Source organism: Rhincodon typus, chromosome 1, assembly GCF_021869965.1.
Source record: "Rhincodon typus isolate 14 chromosome 1, sRhiTyp1.1, whole genome shotgun sequence".
NCBI lineage: Eukaryota > Metazoa > Chordata > Chondrichthyes > Orectolobiformes > Rhincodontidae > Rhincodon > Rhincodon typus.
The window spans coordinates 171,607,527-171,633,128 of record NC_063332.1 but is presented as its reverse complement, the minus strand read 5'-3'; the positions used below and the strand labels follow the sequence as shown (position 1 = coordinate 171,633,128).

The 25,602-nt window shown below is 38.9% G+C and overlaps 1 protein-coding gene across 2 annotated transcripts in view; it reads left to right on the top strand.

Moving 5' to 3' along the window:
* LOC109912195 (SWI/SNF-related matrix-associated actin-dependent regulator of chromatin subfamily A containing DEAD/H box 1) overlaps positions 1–25,602 on the top strand; it is a 62,367-nt gene that overhangs the window by 8,961 nt on the left and 27,804 nt on the right. The window contains exons 3-8 of one of the 2 annotated variants that reach the window (XM_048600952.1): positions 4,926–5,004; positions 7,079–7,491; positions 20,415–20,617; positions 22,152–22,242; positions 23,092–23,191; positions 23,582–23,641. In XM_048600952.1, the coding sequence (XP_048456909.1) occupies positions 4,926–5,004; positions 7,079–7,491; positions 20,415–20,617; positions 22,152–22,242; positions 23,092–23,191; positions 23,582–23,641 (946 nt within the window). Of the gene's footprint in view, positions 1–4,925; positions 5,005–7,078; positions 7,492–7,518; positions 8,145–20,414; positions 20,618–22,151; positions 22,243–23,091; positions 23,192–23,581; positions 23,642–25,602 lie in introns of those variants that run through there. The other variant, XM_048600959.1, reaches the window with a different exon arrangement.

The following is a 25,602-nucleotide window of genomic DNA, read 5'->3' as shown; positions in this document are numbered from 1 at the left end:
GAGCAAAGTGTGCAGAGGGATATAGATCAGTTAATTGAGTGGGCAAGGATTTGGCAGATGGAATACAATGTTGGCAAATGTGAGGCAATCCATTTGGTAGGAATAACAGCAAAACATACTAAATTTAAATGATAAAAAATTGCAGCATGCTGCTGTGCAGAAGGACCTGGATTTCCTTGTGCGTGAATCACAAAAAGTTGGTTTGTAGGTGCAGCAGATAATTAAGAAGGTAAATGGAATATTACCCTTCTTTGCTTGAGGGATGGAGTTTAAAAACAGGGAGGGTGTGTTGTAATTGTTTAGGGCGCTACTGAGGCCCACCTGGAATAAGGTGTACAGTTTTGGTCTCCTTACTTGAGGAAGGATGTACTGGCACTCGAGGGAGTGCAGAGCAGGTTTACTAGGTTGATTCTGGAGTTGAGAGGGATGGTTTGAGGAGAGTTTTAGTAGATTGGGCTTATATTCATTGGAATTTAGTGGATCTTACAGAAGCATATAAAATTATGAAGGGAATAGACCAGATAGAAGCCGGGAGGTTGTTTCCACTGGTGGATGGAACTGGAACTAGGGGGAATAGCCTCAAAATAAGGGGGAGCAAATTTAGAACTGAGTGGGTGAAGAAGTTCCTCCTCAAAAGGATTGTGTATCTGTGGAATTCCCTGCCCAGCGAAGCAGCGGAGTCTACCTCGTTGAATGTTTTTAGGCAAAGATAGATTTTTTTGAACAGTAAAGGAATTAAGGGTTATGGTGGGTGGGCAGATAAGTGGAGCTGAGTCCACAAAAAGATCAGCCTTGATCTTATTGAATGGTGGAGCAGGCTTAACAGGCCACATGGCCTACTCTTGTTCCTAGTTCTTCTGTTTTAACCTGCTTCTCGTACTCCAGATGTGCCCTTACAAGTGCCTTGTACAGTTGAATTAAGACTTCTCTATTCTGATACTCCAACCCACTTGAAATAAGGGCCAGCATTCCATAAAGTTTACTTGATTATCTGCTGCACCCATGTGCTAGTTGTGTCAGTCTGCTATGATTGAGTTTGAAACACAAAATGGCACTTCCGTTGATAATTGGTGATTATTAAAAAGTGACATCATTCTGTAATATAAAAACCTTTTTTATTCATGTGTTAAGTACACAAGATGAATTTGAATTTGAAAGTGTGCCCATCTTCTAAACAAGCTTTAATTGTGCTGTGGAGAACTTGACAACACTAATCTATTAATGTTCTTACTAATCAAGTCCATTCAGGAGCAGGTAAAATAAAATTATGTTGACAGCAGTGAGATAAACAATAGCATGCATAATGTAAGATGTGCTTACAGTATGTTAGTGACTGAAATTTGCTTTTGATTCAAGTTATCAGTTAAATTACTGTACTCCTGATTGGTGAAATATTGGAACCGAGCTGCACCATGTGCTCACTTGATAGCTTTGCCTCTACCCTAGGAAATCTCTTGTCATGTTTCATCTGAGACTTGCTTTTTAATACAATATTAGGCTGTACGTGCATTCTATGGTAACTTAGAGTGAAATCAATTGATTTATAGCGACAAGTAGACTAGTGATAGTTCTAATGTTTTTCCTATCTATAGATTGATTTCTGAAGCACCCTTTCATTGCTTACCATTGTAGGTAATCCTAACTCAGTGACCACGCATTGTGGCGAAGTGCCATTTTGGCATCATCCGCGAAAGCTGTGAGGAAGTCTGATAGAGATATTAGGAACTGCAGATGCTGGAGAATCTGAGATAACAAGTTGTAGAGCTGGATGAACACAGCAGGCCGAGCAGGAAGACTGACATTTCGGGCCTAGACCCTTCATCAGAAATGGGGAAGGGGAAGGGGGTTTCTGAAATAAATAGGGAGAGAGGGGGAGGCGGATAGAAGATGGATAGAGGAGAAGATAGGTGGAGAGGAGACAGACAGGTACGAGAGAGTTGCAGTGGGAGAGAGATCCCCTGAGGTTTGTCCGGAGGGAGGAGGGTAACTTCTTCAGGCTAGGCGTGATGCTGCTTGGCCTGCTGTGTTCATCCAGCTCTACACCTTGTTAACTCAGGAAGTCTGATATGTGGTCTGTGAAATGTCCAATTCTATTCAATGTATAGTCTGATTTACAACTGCAGGAAGGCTGGTCATCGACAGTTCAAGCATTAGCTTCCCTTAAGCTTTTGAGAGCTTGAGTATGTTCAATGTCTGTTTGTTTGGAAAGAGAGAAAACATTTTTGTTTCAAGATAATTTGCAATTTAAGTTACATTTTAAAAATAGGCACTTAGCCTGTGCATGACCAATTACCTGCATAACTTGTATACTAGAGCAATGGAATGAAAAGATCGAAACATATATGGGGAGTGAAGAAAGTTATGTAAGATTACAAAGAGATCTTGATCAATTGAGTCAATGGGCTGAAGAATGGCAAATTGAGTTTAATTTGGATACATGCGAGGTATTGCACTTTTTGTAAAACAGACAAATAAGCCTTATATAATTAAAAGTAGGGCCTTGGACAGTGTTGTAGAATAGAGAGACCTAGGAGTTTATAATTCCTTGAAGTTTGCATCACATTGTCAAGGTCTGATTAGGGATAGTCAGCATGGATTTGTGCATGGAAAGTCATGTCTGACAAATCTTCGACCTTTTCAAAAAGGTAACCAAGAGGATAGATGAGGGTAGAGCAGTGGACGTTGTCTATATGGACTTTAGTAAGGCCTTTGACAAGGTCCTAGACAGCAAGCCAGTCATGAAAGTTAGGTCGATTGGGATCCAGGGAGAGCTAGCTAATTGGATTCAAAATTGGCTTGCTAGTAGGAAGCAGACGGTGATAGTTGAAGGCTGTTTCTTGGACTGGAGGCCTGTGACTAGTGGTGTGCCACAGGGGTCGGTGCTGGGACCTTTGTTCTTTGTTATTTGTTATTTACTTAAATGATCTGGATGAGAATGTGAGATAACAAGGTGTAGAGCTGGATGAACACAGCAGGCCAAGCAGCATCAGAGGAGCAGGAAGGCTGATGTTTCGAGCCTAGACCCTTCTTCAGAAAAAACAAGGCATGATTAGTAAGTTTGCAGATGATACAAAACTAGGAGGTATCGTTGAAAGCAAGGAAGGTTATCGAAAATTACAGCGGGATCTTGATCAGATGGGGAAAGGGACGGAGGATTGGCAAATGCAATCTAATACAGATAAGAGTGAGGTGTTGCACTTTGTAAAGTCCAACCAAGGTAAGACTTGTACAATAAATGATAAGGTCCTGAGGAGTGTGGGCGAGCAGAGGGACCTAGGAGTATATGTACATAGTTCATTGAAAGCAGCATCACAGGTAGACAGGGAGGCGAAGAAGGCATTTGGCATGCTGGCTTTCATTGGTCAAGGCATTGAGTGGAGGAATTGGGATGTTATGTTACAGTTGTATAAGTTGTTGGTCAGGCTACATTTGAAATATCGTGTACAGTTTTGGTCACCCTGTTATGGGAAGGACATAGTTAAACTGGAAATTGTGCAAAGAAGATTTACAAGGATGTTGCTAGGACTAGTAGACCTGAGTTATAGGGAGAGGTTGGTCGGGGTAGGAATTTATTCCTTGGAACATGGGAGAATGAAGGGTGACCTTGTTGAGGTGTATAAAATCATGAGGGGCATGGATAGGGTGAATACATATAGTCGTTTTCCCAGGAATGGGAATTGAAAAGTAGAGGGCATAGGTTTAAGGTGAGAGGGGATAGATTTAAGAAGGACCTGAGGGGTAACTTCTTCGTGTAGAGTGTGTTACATATACGGAATAGGCTGCCAGAGAAAGTGGTTGAAGCAAGGACAGTAGCAACATTTAAAAACACATTTGGGTAGGTACGTGGATGGGAAAGGTTTAGAAGGATACGGGCCAAATGTGGGCACCATGGTCAGCGTGGACCAGTTTGGGCCGAAGGGTCTGTTTTCATGTAGTATTCCTGTATGACTCTATTATAGATAAGGTGGTTAAGAAGACGTTTAGCATGCTTGCCTTCATTGCTCAGCCACTTGAGTAAAGGAGTTGGAACGTTATGTTGAGGTTATACATTTGTGAGGCCTCTTCTGGAGTACTGTATCCAGTTCCGGTCTGCCTGTTATACGAAAATGTTATACGAAAAAGCTGGAGAGGGTTCAGAAGGGATTTACCTGGGTGTTTACAGAGATAGAGGATTTGATTTATAAGAAGAGGTTGGGTAGGCTTGGACTTTTTTCACTGGAGCTTAGGAGATTGCGAAGTGATCTTATAGACATTTATAAAATGAGGGGAATAGATAAGGTGAATGTCAGGTGTCATTTCCCTAGGGTGGGGAATTTCAAGACTAGGTGGCATATTTTTAAGGTGAGAGGAGAAAGATTTAACAAAAAGACATGAGGGGCATTTTTTTAATATAATGGTTCGTGTGTGGAATGAATTTGCAGAGGCAGTGGTGGATGCTAGCACAATTACAATGTTTAAAAAACATTTAGATAAGTACGTGAATAATAAATGTTTGGAAGGATATGGGCCAAGCGCAGGCAAGCGGGACTAGTTTAGTTTGGGATTATGGTCGGTGTGGACTGGTTGGAACCAAGGGTTTGTTTCGTTGCTGTATGACTGTATATTAATAGCTAATATTATGCGTTCAGACAATAGCAATTTGCATGTTAAGGCAGTTTTTTCAACTCTGCCTATTACTATAATTGTTTTTTTTTTTGTTCGGTTGATGGAATTTCTGTAGCATGTTAATAGTTGGGATTATTGTACTATGTGTGACTGATGTATTCCTTCAAAAATGTGGTGAGGTTAGAGGTTCCCAATAGGAATTGATCATTGCAATCCACCCGGCTGTGAAAGCATAATGATTATCATGACAGAACAAAAGTGGCTCATCTTATAAATATGGTTTTGAATGTAGTTGTGATTCATATTCTGTACTCTATTAGGAACTCAAGGAAGTCCTGGAAGAACATGACTGGTCCTTTTGGGAGGCCTTGGAAGCTTTGCAGGCATTTACCAATCAAGGTACAAGTTGCATGATTTGTCCTTTGCAGGATAGCTTGATTAAAATCTAAACTGAATAAGGCTTTTTCCCCCAAACAAAAGTGTCAAGAGGATAGTTTGTTCTATAAATATTTTTACTATTTGAAAGTTTTCTTTGCGTTTTGCATATAGTTAAAATATAAATTTAGCATGAGAGTTTCTATATTTATTCCAAACTGGTGTTTGTTTCCTCAAGGAAATGAGTATGAAGAGAATTGATGTCACTCACAAAGCTTGAGCTATGTATACCAACATGTTCTAGGTTGTGTGTATTTTATTCGATGATTCATTTTTGAAAATATATAATTAGTAATGTACATCAATATAAATCTTGCACATTGGAACTGTACTTTGTGAATTATAATAGGGCACTTCATGGCCCAGCAAATAACTACCATAGTCATGCAGCACTGCTGGTTGAGTGTAGGACATTAGGGATGAATTAGTTTACAGACCGTTGTTGGTTGGCTTTTGATTTTCAAGCATTTTATGCCATTATGAATGTTTTCAAGACCTCTGTTTGCAGAGCAGAAGTGGCCCACAAATGTTAGAAGGCACAAAAAGTAGTGGGTGAAAGCCAATAATTTCTATTGCACTAAGTAGCTAAATGTAATTCCTTTGATTAAAATTCCCCAGTATATTTGTCAGCACCCAGTACAGTTGTAAACTCTAGCGTTATGGTTATTTCCTTTGTGTTTAGTGGATTTGGGTGTATGCCAAGCAAAGTGTCAGGAAAATTTGGGAACCTTTGAGATTTCTGAACCATCAGATCTTCAAAAAATCTGTGGGACAGGTGGTAGATAACTGAGCACTTCATAAACTTGGAATTATATCATGAGAGAGCCAATATTGCTACCCATTCATTCCTGAGACTTGAACAACTGCCAGTCAGTAGAGTTCTGAACATGCATATAATTATACATGTTACAAAGTCCTCTCCCTACGAGTTTTAGCAGCAGTAACATGCTATGCACTGTATGATTTCAGTCTTGTGAACTATATTTTGCACACTTCAGTTACCATTGGTTTGAAATTAGTTTTTCAGTATAACTGCAGCTTTTATAATACAAAATTCTTCAAAATAATTAATTGTGCATCCAACATATTTATGAAAATCTAACAGCTATGTCTTAAATATATTTTTAAAAATGCAGTTAATCTCCCTGAAAAACTAATGTTTTGAGCTTCAACCTGATCACAATTTTTGGTGATTGCTCATCTAAAGCTGAGGAATAGCTGTCAAAAGTGTGAAATTAAGAATACTTTGAATTAGAAACCATGTTAAATAGACAAGCTTCTGATAACTGGCAGACATGAAAACTCCCATGGCTTGTCAAGATTGTTCCAAGTATTGCCTTTTAACATCAACTCCCAGCCATGAACGTTAAGTGTTTTGTTTTTCCCTTTCCAGTTAAAATATTTGTTCATAATTAATCATGAGTTCCTAACAATATTTTCTGCAACCTAATTCAAATATCTTGTAAATGATATAACTAATTAATTAGTTTAGACATCTTTAGCAGTTTATGCTACTTGAGAGGTTAGGTTGGATTCAGTAGCTGCGCTTTGTGAAAGATTCATGAGTGACAGCTTTTTCATATATAGAAATTTCCTGTGCATCCAGATTTGTATTGGAAGATGGGGATTTATGTGCTTTCATGCATTCTTAACTATATCTCTTTAATAAAGCTGCAGATTGCTAGCACTGTTCAGTGTCTCAGATGAAAATTATTGTGTTTGAAACATTTTCTTGGATGGTAGCTGTCACAGGAAAAATATTGATTTAAATTTATGAGTATCTATACACAAATCGTTTTCATTTGAGTTTCTACTTTTGAACTTTTAACTCTAATTATGTCAATATCAAAATTAAAATGCCCCTTTTGGCTCCTGCTGCCCCACTATTTTAAAATAATTGTGTTAGTTTAAGACAATGAATATAGAAGAGTTTCTGTTAAAACCAGTTTATCGATGTAGCTTTATTGAAATTAAGTTTAAACTTTGTTCCTTTTTTTGAATTGTTCCAAACTAAAAAGCATTTCTTCTGTATATTTAGAAGATGAAGTGCCTTGTATGCCAGAGCCTAACAGCGTAAATGGAAAAGGTGCCAACTCACATTTTAAAGTGCAACTAAAAGAGTTGCCAGCAGTGCAGTTGAAACAATCTGGAACAGCGAAAGGTCAGAATGGTAAAAGCAAAAAACGTGGCAAAGGACAAAAAGATGGTAGAAGCGTTCAAAGGGAATGTAGCGATTCTGAAGATGTGGAATCCATTCCTTCTGGTGGTGAGAGCTCACTTGATGAAGACTATAGTAGTGCAGATGAAGAGATGGAAGATGAATACAGGACTAAAATAGTCAGCTTCTTGCAGGATGGTACAGTGGATGAACTTTCTCTTATACCTCAATGTTCTTTGAGAAAGGCTCAGAAGATTATAGAACTCCGGCCCTTTAACAATTGGGAATCACTGGTGAGATTGCACTTTTTTTTTTCTATATATTTATATATCACCCCAAAAGCACTACACAGCCATATATGAAACGTTTAAATGGGTGGCCTTGAAATTGTGATTAGTTTCAAGCACTAGACTCATCCTGAACAAATCGCATTTGGAATTAAGGTCATATGACCTTACTTTGAATAAAATATGGGATGATTTTACTTAAAAATCCAAGCTGATTGGCTGACAATGCTGTCACTCATTGTGTAGCATGAAAACCTGATTTCTGTGATTGAGCTAGGCAAAGAAGTGGTATTTAGGTATGAGGTGGTTGCCAGGCAGTTCTTTCCTGTTTCAGCTGTTTGAAAGAACCATTCAGAAGAAAATTATGGAACATATTATTTTAATTGAACTGTTTGAAGAGGATTAGAAAGCTCTCAAGGCAACAATATGGTTTGTGATGCTATCAAGGATATTTTTTGCATCTCTTAGAATAAAGCTCTTGATTTATTAAAACTTTTTGAGTTTTTTTTTGTTGATTGCAAGAATACCCTTCTTTGTCTGCTGCAAGGTTGCAGTATTTTCACTTGGTACTGTCAGTTGCACAGAACACATTTTAGAAACCAGTTTTAGAGAAAGCAATGTCTGAAGTCTTGGAGCTTTCAGAGGACAGCGTATCAGTGGTGAGTAGCCATTTTATTTTGAATGACTGCTATTCAATCCGTAATGTATAACAAGTTTGTTGTGGATTCAATTGAGAATGCAAAAGGAAAATGTATAGTGTGGATATAATGTGCGACTAAAGAATCTAAAGATTTACGTTATCCTGATTCTTGAGCATTATAATTTAGTGCAACTGTACAGTTCTCTTGTGTGTAGGAATATCAAGTTTTCTACCTAAAAAATCATTTTTTTAGATGATTTTGTTAAAATAAGAAATTAGAAATAAGAAAGCTTAGAGCACACTGCTAATAAATATGGCAAAAATTTATTGCATTTCTTTAGAAAGGTCTACAGAAATATTGCCTTAAGCTCCATGTTGGGCAGAAAACATCGAAGTGTGCTGCTCCTATCCAGACTTGTTCTTATTTCCTTTTGACAGTTTTTCTTTGACGAATGATGGTTCCAAGTTTTTTCTAATACCGCACACCTTTTAAAAAAAAAAAAAAAAAAATGAAGAATTCCATTTTAATTTGAAAATATACTGTCTGAAGCCAAGCCTAGCCCAGCTATTAATGTGTGTGGTTGTTGAAGCACGCCTAATCTGATTTGACAGTGTTATTGCTTGGCAGCTGTTGGATTCCTAATAATAATGTTTTCTTTTAAACATTTTTCTTCTGATTATCTTTGTGTTGACCTTGGCAAAAGTGCTGTATAGTCTCCAGATTTCGTATTCAGACTTGAACATAAAAAATGTTGTACCAATTTGTCTTCGAGTTAGCAACAGCTTGAAAGCAACCAAATAACGTTGCTCAAATCTTTGAATTTTTTTCCTTAAATAAAAATGTTCATTAGAGTCATTCAACGCAGAAACCGATCCTTCAGTCCAACCCGTCCGTGCTGAACATTACCCCAAACTAAACTAGTCCCACCTACCTGCTCCTGGATCCCTCCAAACCTCTTTTTTTTTTTTTTTTTTTCTTCATTCATGGTATGAAGGCATCACTGACTAGGCCTGCATTTATTGCCCATCCCTAATTGCCCAGAGGGCAGTTAAGAGTCAACCACATCTGGAATATGGAATCACATGTAGGCCAGGCCAGGCCAAGTAAGGTTGGCAGTTTCCTTCCGTAAAGGATATTGGTGAACCAGGTGGGTTTTTCCTGACAATTGACAATAGATTCATGGTCATCATTAGTCTCTCAAATCCTGACGTTTATTGAATTCTAATTCCACCATCTACCTTGGCGGGATTTGAACCCAGGTCCCTGGAAAAATACCTCTGTCTCTGGATTAACAGACCAATGATGATGCCACTAGGCCGCCTTCTCCCCATAAATCACTACAAACAGCAATGAGAGAAGGATATTTCATATATCCTATTCTTATATTCCATCAAAATGTCTTTTAAATGTTGTAATTGTACCTGTATCTACAACTTCATCAGGAAGTTCATTCCACACTCGAGCCACCCTCTGTGTTTTTAAAAAAAAAAAAAAAATTGCCTCTTAGGTCGTTTTTAAACCTCGCTCCTCTCACCTTAAAAATGTGTCCCCTAGTCCTTCCCAACTTGGAGAAAAGACAACTACCATCAACTCTCTCTATACCTCTCATTATTTTATAACCTTCTATCAGGTCACCTCTCAATCTCCTACACTCCAGTGAAAAAAGTTCCATAACCAGTGCTTCTCTTGAAATACTTTTTAGCTTTCTTCTTATTTCAAGCAAACTTTTAAATCTTTCTTTGCAATATTTTGGACCTTCTTGCGCATCATATGTTGTTGCATGTCTTGGAAGAATTTTGCTCAACACTTGTCAGAAACTAAATTGAAGACATCCAAGTTTGAACAGTAGAAGATAAGTTTATCCAAATAAGGTACATTTGGTTAGCCAATACCAAGCTTAGGTTTTAAAGTCCTAGATATGTTTATCAATTTGTGCTTTATTATGTGTGAATTATGTGTCGTTATTATCACTTTCATGTATTAGCGGTGTGGTATCATTTATCAATATGCATGGCGTCATGTATTTTTCTAAACTGAATGTCATCATAGCACTTGTAATGAATTTTGCAGGTTATGATAATTGCTTTTCAGTAGCTGCAAACTGTAAAGACATTTTAAACAGTAATGCAATACTAACTTTTATTTATCTGAATTTTTGATTGTGGACTGAAATTGGAAAAGGACTATTTTAAAAACAAAAGATTACTGCCAGTGTTCCTTCAGAGGTGTGCAGATGCAGCCCTTCAAATTCTGTGCATGGCAATTGGCGACAGCATACTTTGCAGTATTAACTTCTGATTCTGGTATTCATTGTCATACACGAATCTCGAAAAACTGTACAGCCGGGATGCTAATTACTGCACGTTTTGGAAACAAATTACCTGATGCCTGTTAAGTGCTGTTTACACTGCTGTTTGTTCAAGCATTGGGGGAGTTCATTACTGATGAATTGGAGCCAGGATGTGTACAGAGATTTGGCTGGCAAGAACTTGTTGATTGGTCTGCAGAATGACGGTGAGTTGAGACAAGGCCTTCTGTCTGCCAACAACTATGTGACTTGGCTTCTAGGTAGCTGAACAGTTTGTTTAACTAGACAGAAGCCATCGGATCTCTAAAAAGGATGGAGCTGTCCTTTGTTCTGCAATACACGTTGAGCCGTAAGAAAACGGGTTTACCTCTCCTTGTTAGTTGCTGTAAGCTGTGCCTTTTAACAATAATTCTTTGTCTTTGCAAGTGTGAATCAGTAACCCTGTGCCTCCTGCAAGCAAGTGAACGTACATGAAGATGGAAGGTTGAGAAGCAGCAGCTCCTGACAAGCCAAAAAAATTGTTTCAGCAAACGTGGTGTACAGGAACCATTAAACTTTTTATCCCTCTGTTGAAATGACCCATATTTTGTTGTGCCTGCGCGCACGCGTGTGTGTGTGTGTGTGTGTGTGTGTGTAGGCAGAGTTCATTTTACGTAAGAGGTTAAAGGTTTAACTAATTGAGTTGTATGTCTGTGGTTCATAGTTTTTTTTTAAATCTGTAACAAGAGGCTATTTATTTATAGTAAGTAGTAATTATTGTGAAAGCTAATCCATGCTGTCTGGGTGGGGGTGTTGGGTTTTCAGGTGCAGATTTTATGTACTTTAACAAAATTTGTAACTTCTGTGACTACTCTGGGAATAGCTGGACTTGATTACCAGCGCACCATCCTAGTGAGACTTAGCAAAACAGGGAATTAAGTTTGACTTGATACATTTGCCTGTGGCTGCAATGGCCTTGAAGGACATTGATGTTACATAACAGTACCACAAAGTTTTGAAATACTCTCTATTTTCTTTTATTTTCAGCTTCCATGTAGGTTTGATCCCACATTTTGTCCAAAACTCTTATTTTTCTTGGAGGCCTCGTTGTAGTCTACTTCTTGGCCAGAAATTCTTGGTTCAAGATCCTACTCAGAATTTGATCACCACAGATGTGTCATAACATAACCAAATGGGTTGAGCGTCAGTCTGTAAATCCTTCCATGATGACAGCTGGTAAGAGAGGGAGAGGTTCCTGGTCAGCCAGACCCATGTGGTAGCTGCAGCTCTATTGCCTTCCAAAGTTGAAATACTCACATGTTTCAATTTTAAAAAAACTGGAGTTAAGGGTCTCATGATGCCCGTGAATCCATCGTTGATTATTGGAAAAACACATCTGGTTCACTAATGTCCCTTTAGGGAAGGAAACTGCCATCCTTACCTAGTCTGGCCTACATGTAACTGCAGACCCACAACAATGTGGTTGACTCTTACCTGCCCTCTGGGCAATTAGACATAGGCAGTAAATTCTGCCAAGCCAGCGATGCCCACATCTTGTGAATGAATAAATAAAAATCGTTTGTGTTTCGTTGAACTCAGCACCTGAAAAATTGCTAACTACTTTATTGTTGCAAACCATAACTGTTAGTTCAATAACTGGCAGATCACAATTGATAAAGTTAGAGTAGTAAACATATACTAACTGATTGCACTAGAAAGTATGCAAATGAAGACCCCCAATATTAAATCTCACTGGGAAAGCAGATTAGAATGGACTGTGTATTGACTTGTCCCTACCTTTTTATTTATGTCCTGTCTGTGGAGACTTGGTGCCAGAAGCCATGTAAAATAATCCCCAGTTTGTTTACATTTGGGAATTATTGAATTTACACCAGCGTGGAAGTAGTATGCCTCAGTTCCAGTTTGGCAAGCTATATGATTTGTCAAAAAAGGTTGGATTAAATATAATTACAAGAGAAGTAGAAATTTGATTCTGTCTGTGTTCCAGTAATGACATTTAAATACAACTGTGCAGCTGCAGACTATTTATTTTTGCTATCTGATGTTTTGGCTCCATTCTCCAGAAGTACGGACTGGAGGTATCTCCATAATGAGAATTGTGTTTTCTGATATTTGGACGGACATGAGACTAAGCTGTTGCAAGTGGTTAAAGCTGACCTGTGATTTAATACTGAGATTGAATATGATAATAGAAAATTGTTGCTAGCTTTTTACAAAAAAAAATACAATAATCATCTTCCTTAGGCATTTCTTTGAATAACTCTTAATAAAATTGGATTTCAACTTTGAGTTTTTTTTTGTGGCATCCATTTGATTCAATAACTGATGAGCTGCTGCTGTGTTTTGAAGAGCTGTATAATGGTGAATAGGTTGCTTGTGTGATATGATCAAATTTCCAATGAGTGATTTTTTTTTTAACCACTTTCCCTTGACTTTCAAAGACATTAGCATATTGAAGCCCTTTTCAGCAACATCTTGAGGAGGGGTCATTTGATCAGAAACTTAACTAGATTGTAAATATGGTGGCTGCAGTAGAAGATCAGAGGCTGGAAACTCTGAGGAAAGTAACTCTACTCTTAACATCCCAAAGCCTTTGCATTGTCTACAAGCCACAGGAATGTGATGTAATATTCTCCACCATGTGCCTGGATGAGTATAATTCCAACAACATTTGAACTCAATACCATTTAGCAAACATCCTTATGCACATTCTTACTCTCCATCACTACCTCTATAGATGTCTGCACCTGGAGTTTTCTTCTGAGCAACTTGGAACCTGTCTCTCTCCTGCCTGTCCTGTCTGTTTTTGAGACTACTGCTAACAGCACCTCTGTTATAATCCCCTTCATTCTGAACTCTGTCTAGATTCTGAACCTCAAGTCAGCAAACATCTTGGCACGGGTCTTTCTTGGGGTGAAAGTGCTTGCTAGTCATTCAGCTAAATCACATGATTTCTTGGAAATGCTGTTTTTTTTTATGCTGTTCAAAATGACTTCCTGAACTTTGGTTTTTAAAACCAATCAGACCTTCACAGAACTGAAATCTAAAATCAGTATTCTTCATTTCACCATTGGCATCGGTATCTTCAGCTGCCTAGATTCTTAAGATCTAAAATTTGAATTGATGCTATACACTTTGACTTCTTCATTCCTCCTCCCTCCTCGTCCTTCTTATCATCCTCCTCCTCCTCCCTTTCCCCTGCTACAAAAAAGATATTCTCTGAAACTTAACACTTCGAAAGAGCTTTTGATCATGAGGAATAAGTCATTTGGCTCATCAGTCCTGCTAAGAGAGATTATGGTAGATCGGAGTATGGCTGTATAAGCACAGGTTATTGTTGTAGTGAAACATGTTAAGATAGTGTCTTGTTTTAGTGTGAAACAAAGCAACTGTGCTGTGTTTCTGTTGATGTAGTACTGATGAAACTAAATTAGCAAAAGATAAATTTAAACATGATGTTAGAAAACGTTATAAATAACAGTGCGATAACTTCAAATTTTGTAAATCTTGACTTATTTTTCATTTTGTGAAAACTGGTACTTCATGGAAGCTGTTTGTTTTTGCCATATTTCACTTAATGTCAAAATCAAGCAAGAGTAGGTTAAGATGATGAATGTGAAGAATCATTCTACCAGAGTAAAAAGAAATTCAAAGCAACTTTAAAAGACATTCCCACACTAAATGCTATTGCAAACACAATGGAGGTAGTTTTTATTTGTTTTTCTATACATCAGTCAGCTGTTTATAGCAGCTGCAGCACTCTGTATGTAATACACTCAGTGGGAGTTACAATTTGTAAAATACCCACTTACATACTCGACTGAAATGTTTCATCAGCCATTCTGTATGACAGCTGCTAACCTCTACTTGCAAAATAATAGGGCTTTTAATTGAAGAGGAATTGGACAAAGCTCAATGAGATCAGGTTGGAGTTGGAAAAATAGGAGCAGGAGTAGGCCATTCACCCCCTCAAGCCTTTACTGCCAAACTGGGTCACAGCTGATCATCTACTGCAGTGCAATTTTCCCACACTATCACCATAACCCTCAATGTCATTAGTATCTATAAATCTGTGCATCTGTCTTGAGTATGCTCGTTGACTGAGCTTCCACAGACCTTAATGGTAGAGAATTCCAAATGTACATTATCATTTAAATAAATAAATTCCTTCTTCTGAAGAAGAGTCTAGGCCTGAAACGTCAGCCTTCCTGCTCCTCTGATGTTGCTTGGCCTGCTGTGTTCATCCAGCTCTGCACCTTGTTATCTCAAATTCCTTGGTTCTAAATGGCTTGCACCCAATGAGACCGTATCCCTGGTTCTCATCCTGTTCAGCCCTTTAAAAATTGACAGTTTCAACTGCAGTATCTTCTGTTCATATAAACTCCAGAAAATATAGGCCAGTCTCCCTGTAGAACCATCCTGCCATCCCAAGAATTAGTGTAGTGAATCTCTACTGCACTCCCTCTGTGGTAGGGATATTTTTTCCTTGGGTTATAAGACCAAAACTTCATAAACTCTCCAGGTGTGATCTCACCAAGGTTCTAGATAATTGAATTAAAACATCTTTATTCCTGAACTCAAATTGCCTTACAATAAAGGCTAACATATCATTCAACTCCCAAATTGCTCGCTGCAGCTAGATGTTCTCTCTCAGTGACTTGCATAGGTCCTTTTAGGCACCATTGCCTTCCAATCTTTATCCGCTTAAGAAATACACAGCATAGCCATTTCTCCTACCAAAGTGGATAACCTCTAATTTATTAGAATTGGTTTCTATATGTTGGAGAAACTATAATTGAATCTCCTAAAATTCCATTCTTGGAATCTTGTAGCATCGAAGGAGGTCATTTGGACTAATGTGCCTGTTTTGGCTCTTTGAAAGAGATTATTACACGAGATTGCCAACAAAGAACAATACAGCACAGGAACAGGCCCTTCGGCCCTCCAAATTTGCGCTTACATATTTTGCCCTTCAATACTAAGATTGTCTTCACTTATAGGACTGTATCCCTCTATTCCTTTCCTATTCATGTATTCCTCCAGATCCTCCTTGAATGCTGCTATTGTGATTGCTTCCACCACGACCTCTGGCAACGTGTTCCAGGCACTCAACACCCTTTGTGTGAAAAACATGCCTCAAACATCTCTTTTTAAACATTCCCCTTTGCACCTTGAACCAGGGTCCCTTAGTAATTGACCCCTCCACCCTGGGGAAAAAGCCTCATACTTGCCTCTCTGTCCATGCCGTTCACAATCTTTTCAACTTCTTTCAGGTCACCCTTCAATCTCCTGCGTTCCAGTGAAAACAAACCCAGTCTATCCAACCTTTCTTCATGCTAAAATTCCCCATGCCAGGCAACATCCAATAAACCTTTTCCTGTACCCTCTCCAAAGCATCCACATCCTTCTGGTAGCATGGTGACCAGAACTGTACATAGTATTCCAAGTGTGGCCTAACTAAAGCTCTATAAAGCTGAAGCATAACTTGTCTATCCTTTTTAATCAGTGCCCCTGCTAATATAGGCAAGCATGGCATGAGCCTTTTTTTTACTCCCTTATCTACCTGCACTGCCACCTTCTGTGGACTGGCACACCTAGAATGCTCTACATATCAATACTCCTTTGGTCCACTTGAGGACAAAGGAGGGAATCTGTGTGTGGAGCCAGAAGAGGTAGCTAAGGTCCTGAACAAATACTGTGTCGGTATTCATCAAAGAGAAGGAATTGTTGGAGGATGATCTCAGCGAAGGGAGTGTCAACTTTCTACGCCAAGTTGCTGTTAAAAAGGATGAGATGTTGTGTGTTTTTAAAAAGTATTAAGGTAGCTAAGCCCCTGGGTCCTGATGGGATCTATCCCAGAGTATTGAGGGAGGCAAGAGAACAAATTGCTGGAACATGGACAGACATTTTTATATCTTCTTTGGCAACATGTGAAGTCCCAGAGGACTGGAGAGTAGCCAATGTTGTCCCATTATTTAAGCAGAGTAACAGGGATAATCCAGGAAATTACAGGCCTGTAAGTTTCACGTAAGTGGTATGGAAATTATTAGAAAATATTCTCGGGGACAAAATCTGTACATATTCAGAAGCAAATGGACTTATTAGCAATAGACAACATGGTTTTGTGTTGGGGTGGTCGTGCCTCACTAACTTGATTGAGTTTTTTGAGGAGGGGACGAAGATGATTGAGGGTAAACTGATTGACGTTACCTGCATAGACTTCAGTAAAGCCTTTGACAAGGTCCTACGTTCACCATTCCCTACAAAATGTAACATTTTAGTTAATGAAACTTGGAAGCCCTTGCAATTTTCTTGGCCTAGCATGAAATTTAAGTTGGTGATCTGTTAATCAAATCTGATATAGCCAGTCCTATGGATAATTGTGATTATAATAATTGTATTGTACATTTTGTACTTTATAACTTCCAACCACCCTCTGAGCACAGGAAAACCATTGCAGAATATGAAAATAACAGGACAGGCAATTATTGTGATTAATTTGGCTAGTCCCAGTGTTGAACTAATAGAATAACTCAGCTCATCATGTCCCTCTTTCATTTTTCTTCTTCAGTTTATGAACGAGCAGTTATTTTAATGAGGCTGGAGGAGTGCACCAGCACTCACTACTCTGCAAGTTGTAATGTAAAATGAAAGTACTACTTCTAGTCCGAGGGCTAATTAAGTGCCTTATCTATGTCAGGTTTAAATTTTTAAAAAAAACTGTATCCACCAGATTTTCTCTCTCTCGCGCTCTCAATCATTCTCGTGAGCTGTAGCGGTCACGCAATCGCTGTCATGGTACTTTGGCCAATTGGTTATTCTGAAGGTAGAAGAATTGAAGTGTAGGATGATCCAAAAGGGGGAAAATGTAGTTGTCATGCCCAGGAGCAGAAATGAGTAATTGACATAGGTGGCTCAAACTCTGTCTCATTGTTTACACTGGAAACCTAGAAACATGCAAGTGCAGGATTGTACATGCTTCTGGGATGTGAGGGTTGCTGGCAAAGTTGGAATTTTGTGCCTGTGCCTGACTGCCCTTGAGATGGTGGTGAGCAGTCTTATTGAACTATTGCTGTTAGAAAGAACATTCCAGATTTTTGACCTTATGACGGTGAAAGAACAGTACTATACATGTAGCTTAGGGCAAGTGCTGTCAAATTGTACAACAACATATCATGCAACTGTCTAGTTTAGGTCATCTCTCATATTGCTCATTAATACTGAATTGAATGCAATAATGCATGTTGTAACTGGAACTCTCTGCTCAACATCACCAGCAGCATCCCCTCGCCCAGCTTCCTATCCTCTCAAATATCAATGCCCCACCATACCAACTGATGAAAACCCACAAACTAGTTGACGTTGTCCGTACTGTACCTCAATTAGCACTCCATCATAACCTGTTCAATCTCTCTACTGCCCAGCCTCCATCTCTTTCCTGAGCAAGATGTGCCAGCAACCATCCTTTCAGCCAAGGAATGGGAAGTGTGGGAAGTCCTGGCTAGTTCCTTGCGACATACTGCATTCTGTCAAATGGCAGGTGTTGAACTGCCATGGTGACCGTGATCCTTGTTAAACAGATCCTGGACAAGCCAGGGTCCCTAAGCAATGATCCTCCATTGCTAGGGCATCAATATGAACCCATGCGCTTGTGAACAGATATGACAAACGTTGCATGTTACTGAGGAATGCCCCCTCCACAGACTAAGTAATGGATAAATCATTCTAAATCCAGCTGATTGGGCTATTCCTTGACTCTGGGGCTTTGCATTCACTAAATAAATGTCTTAATTCATTTGGAGGGAACTGAGAGGTACTAGATTTTCTCGAAGATAGAGGTTGCAGGTTTGAAAAAGCCTGTAAAGGAGCGTTGGCAAACTGCTACAGTATTCTCCAATGAGCCATTTTGTGTCAGTGGTGGCAAGAGTGAATGATTAGAGCAACCAAAGGGTTCCAGCCTAACAAACTTTATTTCTCTGAACGGTGTTATGTCTCTTGACCACCATTAGAGCTGTACTTGTGCAGGGAAATGGAATGTCATCATATTGGCTTGACGGTTGGAAACAGAGGGAAGTGGTACAGAGTTGTTGTTCGGAGTGGAGGCCTGTGAACAGTGCTGTGCCGCAAGGATTGACGCTAGGTACACTATTGTTTGTGATTTACAGAAACCATTTGGATAACAATATGGGAGGCGTGGTTCATAAGTTTGCAGATGATACCAAAATTAGTGGTATAATGGACAGTGAAGGAGGTTATCTAAAAGTACAAGGGGATCTTGAGCATTTGAGCCAGTAGTAGGAGGAATGGCAGGTGGACTTAAGATAAACGCGAGGTTTTGCATTTTGATAAGACAAACCAGGGCAGGATTGCACAGATAATTGTAGGCCCTGGGGAGTGTTGTCAAACAGAGACCAAGGTGGTGTTCGGCAGACTTGCCTTCATTGGTCAGAGCATTGAGTACAGGAATAGTGACAGCATGTTACAGCAGTACAAGATGGTGGTAAAGCCACATTTTGAGTACTGTGTACAGTTCTGATCGCCCTGTTATAGGAAAGATGTTGTTAAACTGGAAAGGGTGCAAAAAAGATTTACAAAGATGTTACTGAGGCTGGAGGCTTTGAGTTATAAGGAGAGTCTGTATAGGCTAGGACTTTGCTCCTGAAGTGTAGGAGGCTGTCAGGTGACCGTATAAAATCATGAGGGGAATGGATAAGGTGAATGGCTAAGGTCTTTCCCCAAGATAAGGGAGTCAAAGCTAGAGGTCATAGGTTTAAGGTGAGAAGGGAAATGTTTAAAAGGGACCCCAGGGGCTGCCAGAGGAAGTGGTAGAAGTGAGTACAATTACAACATTTAAAAGATATTTGGACAGGTACATGGACAGGAAAGGTTTAGAGGGATATGGGCCAAATGCAGGCAAATGGGGCTAGTTCAGTTCAGGAAACCTAGTCTGTACGAATGAGTTGAGCCAAAGGATCTATTTCCGTGCTGTACGACTCTATTCCAGGTTGGTTTTGTAGATGTTGGGCAGGTTTTGTAGAGTCAAAAGGTGAGTCACTTGCTGCAGATGTCCCAATCTCTGACCAGCTCTTGTGGTTGCAGAATGTATATGGCTGGCCATATATTTTTGGATCGAAGGTAGGGGGATCTGTCATGTAATGAGTGTCGAGATGGTTAAATTTTCTCATTGGAGATGGTCATTGCTTGCCACTCGTGTGGTACGCATGTTGAATGTTGTCCAGGTCATGATATGTGAGTATGGATGGCTGTAACAAAACTGAGGAAATGGCTACAAAAGGAGAACAGCAAAGGTACATCCTCTCCATTTGCCCTTCAAATATTAGAGGAAGCAGGAAGTGAGACTCCAGTTCTGAATTTGTTCAACACTTGTCCTTCCATCGTGCTGCATCTATTCATCACAACCCAAGTGTTCAGACTCCTGCTGTGCAACCGGGGCTTATTTCCTGTCTGGACAAGTTAACAGCAGACAGAACTTTTGTTTTAAACAGAGCAGCATTCCATCAAAGTGGTGCACTGTGTTTATGCTTTGAAGTTGTCAAACTCAATGTTAAATCCTGAGGCTATAAAATGCTTAGGTGGAAAATGAGGTCCAGTTTCACCAGCTTACATTGTGCTTTGCTTGGAACACTGCAGCGGACATAGGACATATATTAACGAGCAGAGTTTTATTTGAGTCAACATTATCTGTTTGACCCATTCATCAGAAACAATTAAATGTGCATTACTTGTATGGAGGACTGAGGTTCTCTGTTGATGAATACATAAATTTGCACTCAACCATGTTCTTTTACTCCAAGTAAATAATACTTAAATTTGTGACATCAGTAGGGACTCTAATTTTTGTTCTCAGTGTTTTTGAATCCTTCATTTAAGATGTAAATTCATTGAAATAAATTCATTTTTTAGCATACTGTTTAAAATACACTGACTCAATAGTACATAATTTGTATTTTCTGTTTCAGTTTAAAAAGTTTAATCGGTCACATGGTTTGTCTGAAGATTTGATATGGAACTGCAAAACAGTAATCAAGGAACGGGAAGTAGTTCTTAAACTTATGAACAGATGTGCCGAAATCTCCCAAAGATTAGAAAAACAAGTAACAGAAATAACAGAAGATGGTGGAAGTCACCAGACCATCGAACAGCCTGTCATTCTGAGCAAAAGGTTGGTTTTCCCCTCCACCTTCCTCAATATTTACATGCTTTTATAAAATGTAATATTTTGGTATAACATGTAACTCATTGAAAAATATTCTAATACACAATGGAAGCTCTACAAAGAAGGCTAAAAGTTAAGTAAATTTTATTCACTTTGGTAAGAGAATAGATAAACAAAACACTTAAGTAGGGAGAGATTGCAAAATGCAACTGTACAGAAATATCTGATCATCCTTGTACATCAGTCACAAAAGGGTAACATGCAGGTCGAGGTTAGAGCATGCATGAGGAAGGAAAATATAATCTTGCCTTTATTTCAGGGGAATGAAGTATAAAAGTAGGAAACTTGTACAGGGAATTGATGAAACCGTACGTAGAGTACCATGTCCAATTTTGGTTTCCTTATTTGAGGGACGGGACTTGCAGTGAGGCAGTTCATAGCAGGTTCCTGAGTGATCCCGGGCTGATTCTTGATGGAGATTGTCCCATGAGGAAGGGTTGAGTCATTGGAGTTAAGAAAAATGTTTGGTGACCTTATTGAGAGACACAAGGTTTTGTGGGGACTTGAAAGAGTAGATAAGTGCTTCCCAAAACTTTTTCCATTGTAACATAATTTTGATGTCCAAAGATTACAGGATCTCGGATGTACGGTGGTTTGAGGGAAAGCTGTTTTAATCTACAGAGTCATTAACTAAAATGCAGCTACCTTCCCATTTAGAATTTTTTCCAGACAGGATTCAGGCCAGCAATATCAGGCAGCTCAACCATTCTCATTTTTGTTTCTTGAACCAGATTGGTTAGTACTTGGTCAGTGCTCCACAATGGCCTTACTGTGTAAGAGCCTGTGACACCAAAGTTCTGGCTACCAGCCCACCGGGGGATCACAACCCACAGGCAGATGCCGAGACGAATCGAAAATGAGGAGCTCAATTTATAAGTAGGGGATCTCCCTTTTCAGACAGAGATAAGGAGGAAGATGTATTTTTGCAGACAGTTATTAGTCTTTCAAATATTCTTCTCTTTGAGAACATTGGAGGCTGGGTCATTAAATATCTTTAAGGGTGAGTGATGGATTTTTGATCTACAAAGCAGTTGAGACTTAGAGGGATAGACAGGAAAGTGAGGTTAACCACACATAGGGGTCAGTTATGATCTTACTGAATGATGGCGAGTTTTGATGGACTATACGGCCCACTCGTGCGCTTAGTTTTTACATTCTTATGGACCCAGTTGTAATTGTCTGCAGTCCAATTGGTTGTCGAACATCCAATCGTGAATGAGTTGCAGTTTCCTCCAGCTAAGCATGGAATGTTTTCTTCAACCCCGACCAGAACCTCAGTCCCCTAACTACTCACTTTATCCCTCTTTCAGCCACTGATTTCATTTTGAGTATTGTGCTGCACCAGTAATGAAATGGTATTTTTATGTGCTGTTGTATTGTTAATAATACTATCAGATCTCCCATGGCTTTTGCATGGTGAGTTAATGGGTACAGTTTTATAACTATGGGAGTTGACATCTGCTCATGTTGTGTTCTACAGCTTGGAGCTTAAACCATATCAACTAGTCGGACTGAATTGGTTAGTTTTACTGAATAAACATCGGGTGAATGGTATATTAGCAGATGAAATGGTAAGTGAAAAGGATGCTTCGTAGTATTGTGCAAGTTCAATTATTTAGGTTATCGTTCCAACATTGATCTTAGTTGTTGTTGGAGCATTCTCTGACATTGTTGAGTAACTCGCACTTTGGACAGGGAAAAAATTTCTAAGGAATGATATGTGTTAATCATGATAACCATTCTTAACTAGAAGGTTTTGAAGGCTACCCATGCTGTGAATTCAGAAGAAAAGTGAGGACATAGGAGATGCTTCCTGTATCTCTATATTACTCGACTCATATAAAATGACAGCGTATGTCTTATCAATTAGTTCCCATTTCAATAATAATCTTCAAAACACAAAATGGGGCAAGTAACTGGATTCAAACCTAATCCGATGCATTATGCTAAATCTGCATGATGTGCAGAATCTATAAAATTGCATTTTTTGCCCTGCATGACTAATTTTATGAAGTGTTTTATTGTTGTGATGTGGAGATGCCGGTGGACAAAGTTAAGTGACATTTCACCTGACGAAGGAACAATGCTCAGAAAGCTTGTGATTTCAAATAAACCTGTTGGACTATAACCTGGTGTCACGTGACTTCTGACTTACTTTTGCAATTTGCAACAATAAAACTAATATTCTGTTCTCGAATGATTACAACTGATCCTTTTCTCTACCTGTGCTGTTTGAAATGCAAGTCTATATTGTTTTCGTTGTCGTCTTCCTGACAGTTTTCCTCACAGTAAATATTGATGATCTAGATTTCAATGATTTGTCTACGAAATAGTATAAAAAGCTAACATAAAAAGCCAATCGGGTTGGTGGGGGGAGGTGTAGTTTGTTCATGTTTCAATGCTGTCTTATTTGTGCGCAGGGACTGGGGAAAACTGTACAAGCTATATCATTCCTTGCCTACCTTTACCAAGAAGGAGATAAAGGACCACATCTCATTATTGTACCTGCCTCAACCCTAGGTAACGTTAAACCTGAAGTGCTAAATCAAGTAATCACCTATTAAAAACAAAGACCGAAATTAACTTGGAACAAAAACAAAGTTGCTGGAAAAGCTCAGCAGGTCTGGCAGCATCTGTGGAGGAGAAAACAGAGTTAACGTTTCGGGTCCGGTGACCCTTCCTCAGAAATTAACTTTGTTTTTTTGCTGTTTAGTCATGTTTTTCATGCCCATCCAGCACCCCTATGTTTCATGTTACTAATGTTTTGACAGTTTTCTTTAGTAAATTGCAATATTTAATTCCTTTCGCATAAAATTACTATCAAACATCTAAAGGAGAACTGCATGATTCAATCTTAGTATAAATAAACCTGTTCATACCCTGAACATTTTTAATTTTCCTTTTCCTCAGACAACTGGATCCGAGAACTTAAACAGTGGTGTCCTGATCTCAAGGTCCTCCTTTATTATGGTAAGATTTGTGTGCATAAATGCCCTAATAAGAGAGAAGCTGTTAAAATCGAATTGGGCTGCAAAGTTTCTGTAATTTTTTTTATTGTATTTCTCTGCTTACTTATTTGAAACACTTTCTAAATAAAGTACCATAAAAGTAGTAAATTAGTTCAGGATAGTTTCTTAGACTAGCAAGTTCTAGAGTCAGCCAGCGAGAAGGTTATATTTATAACTGATAGTGTGCAATGAGACAGATTTAATTCATGATTTCATAGTGAAGGCCCTCCTAGGTATCAGTTACCATAATGCAATTGAATATTGCATTCAGTATCAGGGAGAGAATGGACCCTAGGCTAGTATTTGAAGCTTAAATAAGGGCAATTAATTAAATAAACAAAGACCTGTCTAAACTCATTGAGTCACACAGCATGGAAACAGACTCTTTTATAACTTGCAATTCTACCTGCCTCTACCACTTCCTCTGGCAACTCGTTCTGTACACATACCACCCTCTGTGCAGAAAAGTTGCTCCTCGGTCCCTTTTCAATCGTTCCCCTGTCACCTTAAACTTGTGCCTCTAGTTTTGGACTCCCCTGCCCTCGGAAAAAGGTCCTGGCTATGCCCCTCATGATTTTATAAACCTCTATAAGGTCACTCCTCAGCTTCCAACACTCCCAGGGAACCAAATCTAGTCTCTCCTTTATAACTCAAACTCTCTAATCTCATCAATATATTTTGGAAATTTTTTTCTGTACCCTTTCCAGTTTAACAAAAGTCTTCCTATAGCAGGTGTACTGAGAAGTTAGATTATGAGATAAGTCAGTAGAGATACAGTGGAGATTTTTGAGGATATGTTTCAGAATACTCAAAGTATGTATTACAGTGAGAGAATGGCCTCAAGGAACAGCTACACCATCTGTGACTAAAAGTTAAAGATGGTATTGAATTGAAAGTAAAAGCTTATTCTTCGGCAAAGCTGAGTGGAATGTCAGAAAATAAAATGTAAATAACAGCAAAAATGACAAGATTAATAAGGAACGTAAAATTTGAGTACAAGGGATAGCTAGCTAGGAACATTACAAATGAGAAAATTATTAGAACAGCTAACCAGTCCCCAGGTCCTGATGCACTTCATCCTAGGGTCTTAAAAGAAGTGGCTGAAGTACTGTATATACTCGTGTAAAAGTCAAATTTTTTAGATTTTTTTTTAGGTTAAATTTATGGGGTTGACTATTACATGGATGCTACTTTTGAGGGGCTGAAATTCAAGCCCATCAAAATTCATACCGTATCATTAGCAAAAGCCTAATTGATCTCAATAAATTGAGGGGAGAAAAGCACAACGAAGTATAGTAATTCTGGAAGCCCGCGGAGTGGCACAGCTGGTGGACTGGAGGCCGTCAACAAATGGTGATCCGATATCTGTGAAGAACTAGGGTCGACTTTTTCACGAGACATGGAAAATTCCAGATTTTTTGGCCAAAAATAGAGGGTTGACTTTTAAATGAGATCAACTTTTATTCGAGGATATACAGTATTACATGATTAAGTTTTAATTTTACAAAATTCTCTGAAATCTGGAAAGTTTCCATCAGATTGGACAATAACAAATGTGACTTGTGTTCAAGAAAGGAGGAAAAAAGAAATGGGTAGATACAGACCAATTGGTTTAACATCTGCCATATGCTGCAGTCTTTTATGAAAGAAGCTATAGTGAAATATTTAGAAAATCTCGATACCGTCAGATCAGGTCATCATTGTTTTATGAAAGGGAAATCATGTTTGACTAACTGATTGTATATTGTTTCAGCAGAAAACTCCAGTTTGGATAAAGAAAAACCAGTAGTGTTGTGTACTTAGTTTGCCAAATGTCTTTTGGAAATCTGTCGCATCAAAGATAAGAGCTCATAGTGTAAGGAGTAGCACAAGTTGCAGTGAAGACTGGTTAGCAAAAAAGAGGGAGGTATAAATGGGTCATTT